Source organism: Ciona robusta, chromosome 14 (assembly GCF_009617815.1).
Source record: "Ciona robusta chromosome 14, ASM961781v2".
NCBI lineage: Eukaryota > Metazoa > Chordata > Ascidiacea > Phlebobranchia > Cionidae > Ciona > Ciona robusta.
Genome location: NC_143248.1, coordinates 5,103,273 through 5,114,295, shown reverse-complemented (window position 1 = coordinate 5,114,295; position 11,023 = coordinate 5,103,273). Strand labels below are relative to the sequence as shown.

Here is an 11,023-nt window from a genome sequence, read left to right as displayed (position 1 = left end):
AACTTTCAAACGCGAAGTGCCAATGTCGGACCTCACACTTACAGAACAAGTGCCTTCAATCACGACCCACTACAAATATCTCTAGTGGGTCGGGCTTTAGTAAAACCAGAACACGATTCATGGTCAATAATTTTTTTGCCAAACCTCAAATTTGATAAATATTCCGTTGTTTTTCATTTGGTCGAATTTTGGTCGTTGGCAATTCGATTCAGGAATAATTGTAATATATCTTCAAATAAGGTATATTTAATTTCGGCTTGCCCAGCGTCACATTTAATTCAATAACGTAAAATTTGTATTCAGATACGTCGTCTTTCATTCGTAGGGACTTTATTAAATTTGTTTGACCAAATACGGAAAATAATTATTTCATTTTATATTAGTAAGAACAAAGACGAGACAAAAATATTAAGTCATCGTTTAAGTACGTATATACACCGTACAGCAAAGCACATGTTTTTATTTAAAGGCGATGTATATACACTCATAAGGTATTAACGTATGTAGCCCCATACATATAAGGTTAAATACTAAACGCGTAGTTTTAAATGGCCCTCCACTTATGCATTACCAATTATACTTAAAATAGAATAAACAATTCCGATATTTATGGCTAATCTTGTAGATTAAGCTAATTATAATCTCGACTGGTGGACAAAAATCACGCGTAAATAGAATGTCCCCAAACGTATACCAATGCCAGTACAGAAGCACTTGCGCATGTGGTTACTCACCACTATATTACGCATTATCTATATATAGCACCACAATGGGTGGGAATTTACAAGCTCTTACATTCAACAGCTTGGCATCGTGCCTGATAAATGACGTCATGGTGACGGATAATGATAACTGTAACGTCATAATGATGAATGTATACCGGCGTGTTTTTCGCAGAATGAAAGAACATAAGTTATACAGGTTTATGATTCATGTTAAATAGTAAACGATTTGTTATTGATTGTGGGGAAGACTATTTATGTTCATTCTGTTTTATCGTTCCATTTGATAGTAAACAACATAATTATATAACCGTTCCTTAACGACTCTAAAATAACGTTGTTTATTGTTTAAAAACATGAATAGGAAAGCTGGGATTTTGCGCTAACGGTATCCCATTTTACCCCGCATGTACATACCGCGGTATACTATATAACAAGCAAATATTTTGTAAAATCGCGTTCAATACGTTACCAACAGAATGTATTGTTCGATCTTTATTACGTAATAAACCGATGGAAGCTTCTGGAATTCGCCCTTGTCGATAAACATCTCTGGAATTCCTGGAATCGTAAACTACTGGGCTTTCCACCCTTGTTCCTAAAACAACAAAACAAACTTCGGGTAAATCTGGTCTCCCGAACATCGTATTGACATAGCTTCGCCAATAAAACGCATTGGCATTGTTTACAGGCCGTTTAGTGGTTTATTATTTTTTCGGCGTCACTGTTTCACCTAAAATGAAGTTACGCTGGCCATTACAAGCAATTGTGATATTTTTAAACAACACGTCACTTCTGGTACTATATAGGACGTTTTATTTGCCGCTTTTTAGCGTTTGTTTTGCTTTTACTCACAATTCTTTCAAATGTAAATTGCTATAGCTGTTGTATCAAATTATATGATACCTCTTAATTTGTATACGGTTCTTTCACAATGGTATATTCATACTAAAAACTTCACTAAATGTAATACCTTCTATAAACTTTATCTGTTATTTAAATTTAATTCGAAATACATGGATTAAATACCGTATTCGTCTCCAAACTACCGCCATTATTGATGACGTCACTTCTTGATGACGTCATTATACAGACGTCTGCAATACTCAAGAAATAACTGAATCAGCTTATATTAAACCAACTCCCACGTGATGTTTACCGCATATGTTAACATAACATAACAAGTTACAACATGTTTTGTTATTGACATCAGATAAACAACACACTCGTGCGATATATGACGTCATAACCACCCACTTCAGAATTTTCCAGAAGATTTCCAAATATGACGTCAGTCAGAAGACAATTTTTATTGTACAAAGCAAAGACCAGTAAGTTTAAACCTTTGACCTTTAACATTTTGACCTGTTACTATATCTAACAACAACATATATACATCAAACAATAATATTAAATATTTTGTGTATTTTTGTCACTTTTTAAAAGTAATATCAAAACAACAAATAGGGAAATACGAAGCGTGAACAATCATAAAATGCACAGCGTAATAATCGACAAACAATGAATTCTTCGCGGTTAGCACCTTTTAAGGCAATATATAAAATAAAAGATTCGAATAAATGTAAAAACTTGTCACGTCACAATAGCTGGTTGTTGTGGACGCTTTGGAACAAAGTAATGACGTAGATTATCTTTGTTTACCGATGCTGTAGCAACGTAAGCGTATTCCAAGACTATTCAAACTGTTACGTCGGCCCTCCCGGGATTTCCTGCGGGCTGGGGCCTTCAGGGATTCGGCGGAAGGAGCGTTTTCGGAGTCGATGTCTTCTTGCTCAACGAGGGTGGGCAGGACGCTTGAACCCGGAATATAACCGGATGTGCGGCTACTTTGACCACCAGCCACGCCGGTAAGCCCTTGTAAAAAGTCAACCCACTCGTCACATTTTTCTGACGACATTGCACGAAATGTTACGACCCCTGACCCGTCTACGTCATCGTGACGATGGATTTGAAATTCCCTGTCGTCAGTGACGTCATTATCGTTACCTATCCGCTTGATGTCGCTGTTGATGAGCTTGATACATGCAACTGGTTTGGCGTATTTTCGATTGGAATCGTGGATCACCATATATGGGTTGACGGCCTTGGTGTATACGCTCACTTTGACTAATCGTGGAAGCTTTGAGTTTGCTTTGCTTCCTGACAATGATGAACGCGGAAATATTTCTCTTTTGGGACGGGTTGGGCCATTTCGGAGAGCTGAGAGTCTGGAGTTCAAAGCCGGGGCAAGGGTGGTCGGTTCTTTTATTTTCTCGTTGTGCATTGACCCAATATCAGAACACAGCATGAGGTTTCCAGTCTTGGCTTCTCCCGTGTAGTTCGGTGCCACCGTTTCCTCGTCAGATAAAGGCGTCATTTTACCAAGTTTATATTTTTGCTTAATTCAGAAATCTGTTTCGGAAAGAAAATCGGTTAGATTTGTTATGAGGTTTTATAGTTTATTAACTTAACTACTACGCTACAGTAGCTTGACTGTGGGCATGGGAGTGGCAACCATGAATAAGTCACTCAAGTTCCCACCCACGAGGATATAAATGACCAAACCAACCAAATGTCATATCTGCTTATCCACACACTGCAATAGCTTCAGCAACACGACTTACAAAATAAGATTGACAACCATTGGCAGTCACTCGAAACCTTCGCACAACTAATATATCAGACTTAGTCAGTGTCATATTGTTTATTTACCAACCCCTTATCGTTTAGTTACGCTCTATACGCCTTTAAATAGATATTAACCGCTCTAACCTTGCCTCGATGTCGCTTCCTTATAAGTCAAGGTAGTTGGTTTATTACGTGCAAATAAACCACACGCGTAGATTTGCAAAACCCGCTGCAAAAAGTCACCTTACTACTTCTTATCGAAGCCTCGTTAATTAATACCCATGATAGAATAGGTCGCTGCAATTTTCAGCAGGTCTTGTACATACATACGGTTAATGATAAACTCTACGATATCTGACCGACATAACAGCACATGTGATGTCTGTACACAAACCGCTCGGTTTTATTCATCGACAACCTTTTTCTTTTTGTTGTCTTGTAATACGGTGACGTAGTTGGAGTGGGGAGGAGTAGGAGAAAGAGGAGAAATGTTTTTATCTTTCCTTCTCTTCGTGAGTTTAATGTGCCTTTAAAGGGCCTAAACACACCCCACGTCACTTTTATTTTTTATGGTAAATTCATAAAGCGACCGTTTTATTGATTCCAAAAATACTTTGCTTATTAAAATTGGTCCAGTATAGGCGGAGATATTCGTCCTCAAACAGTGATCTCTAGCGCTATCTTTTTTTTACTACGAGCTCCGTGATTGTGACATAGGAACGTACTAGTCACGTGACTGATTCATTCGTAAAAGCGAAACCTGCGTTTTTTTTTGTGCTTTTTTGCGTTTTTTTTGTTCTCTCGTTTTTCGCTGAAAACACTGCCTCTCGCCTTTCTGAATGAGAGCGGCCACGCTTCAACAATTTTGTCACGTGGGTAGTACACTTCTCAATTTTTTTCGCCACGCAACTTTCAAATCATTTTTTTGAATTTCACGGTGTTTGAGCTGGAATATCTTTGGTTATACAGAACCGATTAAAACAAGTAAGGTGTCGTTGGAATTAGAAAAACACACTCTATCGATTAAAGCGAAGTACATTTGGGGTGTGTTTAGGCCCTTTAATTGAGAGCCCCACGTGGTATGTTTCGTAACAATGGCTGTCGTGAGTCACGTACTTGTAACAATCGATGTCGCGGTGGGATTCTCGCCCTCAAACAAATCCAATTCAACGAAAGTGTTTGTGACTATCGACTGTTTTTATGACGTCATATTGATCTATCAAAGGCCATCAAGCGTCTGTCCGCGTTTTAGCTCGACAGGTGAAATCTAGACAGACTATGTCAACAAACGATCGTTCGAGGTTTGGACGTCGCTGTAGGTCTACTCTAAACGTTCTGACGTTTGTACGCAAACACTTGATAACAGGGAAACATCTGCGGTCGTGACGTCACAAAAAGGTCTGTGACGTCAAAAAATCGCGGTCGCTGTTTGCTAAATAGGTGTCCAATGTTTGATTTCCATCAAATTTTAAAAATAGCGGTGAACCAGATAATTTCTTGTGAAGGTTCCTGAATCCCACCAAATATTTAATAAAAATATTAGAAAAAAGGCTAATGAAACGCCACCTGTTATAGGGGCCAATGCGAAGCCACTCAGCAATGGATTTGTACCAACGCATAAATATGGCTTGAAAATATATATTTCGTTTTTAACCTGTAAAGCTATTATTCTATTGAGATAATACCAACGTAGAGAGCGGTTTGAAAAATATTTTACATAACCAGACATTTTATGTAATTGGCATACACGTCCGGCATGGAATTTTCCTTGTGTGTGGTTTGAAACTTGGTCCTTCCGCTGTCAGACATTGTAATATTTCTCTTTCAATTTTTCCGGGTCATTTACTGCCATTCAATATGTGACGTTATTGCAGCGGAAATTTTCATTGATTTATGGAACTGAAGCTCGTAACTTGGTAAGGAGAAAGGCATTAATTAAATTGCCAACAGGCGGGTAACTTGGTTCAAATGAAACTGTACAGGACATTGCTCTATCCGGCCGGATGGAGTTCTCGCTTTTAAGTGACACTGTGACACGGAACAGGCAATTTTCTGCCCGCAAATCTATTATCGCTGAGAAATTTCTTCGTGAAGAGGAAAATTGCTGTAAATCGTTAATTTCAGAATTAATTTCCTCAAGACCGAGCACCACAGCGCCTACATCATGTATTTAAACCTCCAATTGCTGTGTAGGCTGCACAAGGTGCTATTTATACATCAATAGCAGTGGATGGGAACCACTTCAGTTCCTGTAGACTGGAATCCAGACGACGGGTCATGTTGCTTTTTACAATCTGAATTCCTTTTTATCAAATGCACTCCTGTTATTAACAACAACATCGTCTTCCGTCTCCTTAAAAGCTGAATACGTCGGTGCAAAGTGCACGGGAATACCGAAAATGTTGTAAACATGGCAATAATAGGTGATAGCTTATGTGGCATATTATTGTGGCGTCTTTTCTGTGCCCCGTCCATGTTTTTTTGTTTACTACCAAATGGGACGAGAAAATAGATTACAGAGATGACCATCTACCCCACCCTATACTGCATTACAAAATAAGCCATCTTACCCCACCCTTCTATATAAATCATTTTATTATAATTCGTGGCGTTAAATATTAGTGTGCCTGGAAGGTTACAACATAATAATAAACCAACAATATATATATATTAAAATGCAGTTCATAAGTATTGTAAGAGTAAACGGTGAAAACGGAAAGAAAAAATAACATATTACTGCGAACCCTTTAACCTGACGGTATTTAATTTCGAGAAATTTTCACCAAACGTCTTGTGGAAAAATCTTGGGGGTATATTGAACTAAAAATCTTGCGTATCACATAGTAAAGTGGAGTGACTTAGCGAAAACAAATGCTTACAATATATAGTAGAGTGGGGGAAGATAGGATACCTTTCATACCATTTTCTCGTCTCATTTGTTAGTAAACAAAGAAAATGCAAAGAATTATAAAACCGTATTCTCACGACTTTCATAGACCGTTGTTAAATGTTTAAAACACGATCAAGATATTCCGATATTATGAGCTAAGGGTGTCCCATCTCCCCGCCCTACTATATATAGTGGTTCTGGTTCTCTTTTCTAATATTCCCAGCGTTATCCATAATGTTTGATTAAAATCACCAAACACCTGGAGCTAATTACTTCTGGATTACACGAAGCTCCAATTATTCCAAGCATCAGAAACTCATTTTCTGAGCCTATATTCACCAATTATACGCGTTGAAAGCAAAGCATTAATTATACCATGATGATTGGCGCGATAGACGCGGATCGAAACGCAGCTGCAAGCTTTCAAACAGCTCACTTTTCACCTCGCATATGTCTTAGACACCAAATCACTGGTTAACGTTTGTTTTTCGTTAAAATTCCATTCATTTTTCACAATTCTTAATTTTCTCAGTTGATGTGGCAGCGCAAATTATTTGAGTTTCCCAACTTAGGTCATCATATCTCTCTGTGACGTAACATTTTCTCCCTGTGACGTCACAACGTACCCACGTGCCCGCAAGAGGGTCTATGCTTTGCAGGTGCGCACTGTGTATTGTTGAGTTAATGATTTTTCGAAAATAACTAAATAAACGCGATATTGCTCGATTCGTCGGGTCATGACCTTGTCGTCACAATCACCTCATCAAAGGATATTGTTTGCGAACTCATTCATCAATTGTGTTCCGCGGTTTAGGGATGCATCAATTATTTAACCATTAATGGCGAACTGTGACGTCACAAGAGGATCTAACTTTGGTGGAAGTCGCGTCTTATTCGCGCTTCATTTACCTTGAAAGATGAATTGTGTTTAACAATCGATTACGGTTCAACCGCGCCTGACTTTTGTGACGTATTGACATCCTTGTGTGACGTAACAACATTGTTTACTTCACTCAATCGAAAGTTATGAATAATTAAACGCGATTTCAGTCGAGTTCGAGTTTTAAAAAGTTTAAGGAACCCACAACGTGTTTAAGCAGCTGTATTCAGATTTAATTGGCCCTTTATACCAAGATCGGGTGCTTGAAAGTACCAGGCTTTGAATCTCCTTGACCATAATTGTATAATGGCTTGGTTGGTCTGAGAACACGCCACGTTACCGGGAAACCCCCCAAGGACAACACAGGTCAAACTTTCCTATAGTTTCCGAACAACCGCTTCTGTGACGTCATACTGGTTGGCGCTGGTAAACAAAATTTGAAATTCCAAACCCCTCATAATATTAAGCACCTGGGGTTTGGTTTTAGTGCCTTTGATTGAGTAATTGACTCGAAATTCGCATCAAAACAGGAAACGCTTGGATCAATACACTTATTTTACGTAAAATGCTAGCTGTCCCAGTGACTATAGAGCCGGGATGATCACGAGATATCGTTGTTGTTCTAGTATTCGTGACTGTTTACTTTGCGGAAATGACGTAACGATCTGGAATTGATTCTATTATTACATTCTCGTATGGATTTTTTGAGTGGTATATCATAACGTGTTGATAGATATGTTTGTTCGGTCATAAACATGTGACTACGGTAAAGAGAAAGGAACGCCACGTCATGATTCGTCAGCACTTAAGTGAGAATTACCTCTGCATAAATTAAACATACCATATATGGCATGCACGACGCGGTTGCGACATTTCATTGTAACTGTTGTAAGTAGAAGCACTTATTCGCTGTCAACGGTATATATCGCACGCTACGGAGAAGCAAGTCATTTATTCTATATATGGGTTTAAACTCGGGTTCATTTCTGTAGTTTCCCGTAAAAAATTACGCCACAATTTCTAAGTATAGTAGGGTGGGGGAAGGTGGGACACCTTTAGCACATAATATCTAAATATCCTGGTCGTGTTTTAAACGATTACTAACGGTCAATGAGAGTCATGGGCATATAGTTTTATAATTTCTTAAATGTTCTTTGTTTACTACTGAACGGGGCGAGAAAGTAGAGGTAAAAGGTGCCCCGTCTTCCCCCACCCTACTGTACATAGGTATCATATAAAGTGCGCATGCCGACAATATGTATGTGTCCTTGGGTTAGACAGTTAGCGTTCATTGTCCTAACCCAGTGGTCACTAATAGGTTGTCTAAATTAATAGCTGCATAGAAAAACTCTAATTCCATACGTGGTAATTCGTCAGAGCCCGCGCGAACAAGATACATATGAAACAGAAAACTCGTGTTGCAACGACTGTAGTTGCCCCGCCACGCGAGGATATAAACTTATTAATTATTATTCACGTGATGCATATTTTGTTGTTTTATTTTTGCGGGAACTCCCGGTTTTGAAACTGATGACGTATAGTAACCTTCCATAATACACGTGCGTGAATCCTCGGTGATATAAAGCTGTACCGTGGATCAATTATGTGGTAACCAGACAAACATGTTTTTGAGCGCGCATTACTCGGTAGAGGTGATTTCGTTACATTTACGCAGTATCGATACTTTGCGAGCAAAACAACATATATTGCCCAATATTGTTTTCCAACTGGTTATAAAACATATTGTCTGATATTGTTATTCAACCGGAATAATTCTTGTCATACAGTAGGTTGGGGGAAGATGGGACACATTTTCATTATATTTTCTCGTCCAATTTGGTAGTAAACCAAGAAAAGGCAAAGAATTATAAAACCGCGACTTACATAGACCGTTGTTAATTGTTTAAAACACGATCAGGATATTTAGATATTATGTGCTAAAGGTGTCCCATCTTCCCCCACCCTACTGTATCCTGTATTTGTAGGACAGGAGTTTCCGCGAGTTAATTCCGCAAAACAAAATCCAAACCATTAAAATTTTGCAAAACAAAGCACAAAGCAATTCAATTTATTGAAATCGGTGTTTTAAGATATCTTGCAACCGCTGGAAGTCTATTACAGCAAATTAAATTATTTATAAATTGTTTAAAATTATTATCTTATACTGGAAGAGCGTTCTGCTGAGTTCCGCCCGTGTACCTTCTAATAACTGTTTTAAAACAAAACTTTTACTTACCTGCGCTTTAATTGATACGTTGCTATTCACCGTTGAGTTGTTTGCCCGTTCATTGTCTATCTGCAGTTAGGTATAAGTACCACTAGAAGACAATGCAAAAAAGCAAAACGTTTCCATATGTGGCGTCTAAATAAAAAGTGCGGATATATAGTGTTGATTGGGATAAAAGGTGGTTCATGTTTTGATCTCATCGTTCAATTTGGTGGCAAACAAAGAATGTTTGCAGAACTGTATAACCGTATCTTCACAACTTAAAAATAGCGTTGTTAATTGGTAAAGATACGATTAATAATTGGGTATTATGTTGCCAAAAATCCTGTGCATGAGTTAGATTAGTGCAATGATTATTTATGCGATCTGTTGGAAAAATAAAAAGTTGTTTTAGCCATTTACTTATTGTAGGATAAAAAATTCTTACCCATTAATCTGTATTATAACTTGAAAATGTGGAAGCGCTATAAAATACTCCCGTGCTGTTATTTACAAGTTAATTTAGCTGTAAAACAATAATTTGTTAAACTATTATGTCATATATTTCTGATAAATAGGTAATATGTTCTTATTTACGGTTTACACGTGTATTTTTTATGGCAACTACATTATGTTAGTATTCCCATATTATTCTCTCATAAAGTGGCGAATGAACCACAAATTGTTTGTATAAAGAAATTGCAACCTTTGCTGAAAATCACTGTCCTGTCAAAGCATAATTCTAGAGCTATGTTCTATATTGAGATAAATTGCCGCCTTTATTGTGTACAGCGTATGTTATGCCAGACCTGTTGCGCGGGTTGGCTTATTTGAATGAATGTAACTTACTTTATCTTAGCGTGGCCGCAAACGGCAGTCCTTCTAACACGGGTGTTCATAAACCTCATGCCAGCTTATGAGTTACCAAGTAAGTTACTTTGTGGGTGATTATTCTTATTATATTATTTTGTTCGAATTTACTCCAATCATAGCTTATAATTAGGGTGATCCGCGGAATGTAGAAGTAAATTAGAAATTATGATGTTTAAGCATAAAGCTTATGATGTTTGTAGGATTATATTTCACTTTTTTATAGAATGATGTCTAACATGATTAACATTCGCTCATTTAACGAATCAAATAGTAGAGTGGGGAAAGATGGGACACCTTTTCATTCCATTTTCTCGTTTCATTTGGAAGTAAACAAAGAACATTCAACGAATTATGAAACCGTATCCTCGCGACTTCTATAGACCTTTGTTATTGTTTAAACCTTAATCAGAATATTTGTATATTATGTGTTAAAAGTGTCCCATCTCGTCCCACCCTATACAATATATTTCCAAATCCACACGGTTCTTCTAATTGCACAAAAAATGTTTTAGCCTGTTAGCTAAGCAATTTCATCATTGCTGTCGTGTTCGACCAATTCCAATTTAATATTTCTGTAAATCTATTTATTTCAAACTTGTTTGAAACGTTTTACACTTGAATATTTACCGTTGTCTATTTTGTACCCGTGACCTTTATATAAAAACTATGTATAAAGTAATCCGCGTTTTGACGAAGAACCGGTTTGGCTCAGGGCAGATTTATAACGATTAAACGGTAACACCCTTGTACAGCGTTCCCCTTATGCCATCAGTCTTACTGACTAAACGGAGAAAATCACGCTCTGATTGATTTCCTTGTAATCC

General features: G+C 37.7%; 1 protein-coding gene across 1 annotated transcript; it reads right to left on the bottom strand.

Moving 5' to 3' along the window:
- Positions 1-2,127: 2,127 nt before the first annotated feature.
- On the bottom strand, positions 2,128-3,725 carry LOC149725291 (uncharacterized). The gene is made up of 2 exons (XM_089892945.1): positions 3,495-3,725; positions 2,128-3,134 (listed from the first exon to the last, which is right to left on the bottom strand). The coding sequence occupies exon 2, from the start codon at positions 3,097-3,099 to the stop codon at positions 2,371-2,373; it is 729 nt and encodes a 242-aa protein (XP_089749071.1). The 5' UTR covers positions 3,100-3,134; positions 3,495-3,725; the 3' UTR covers positions 2,128-2,370.
- Between the last annotated feature and the right edge of the window lie 7,298 nt (positions 3,726-11,023).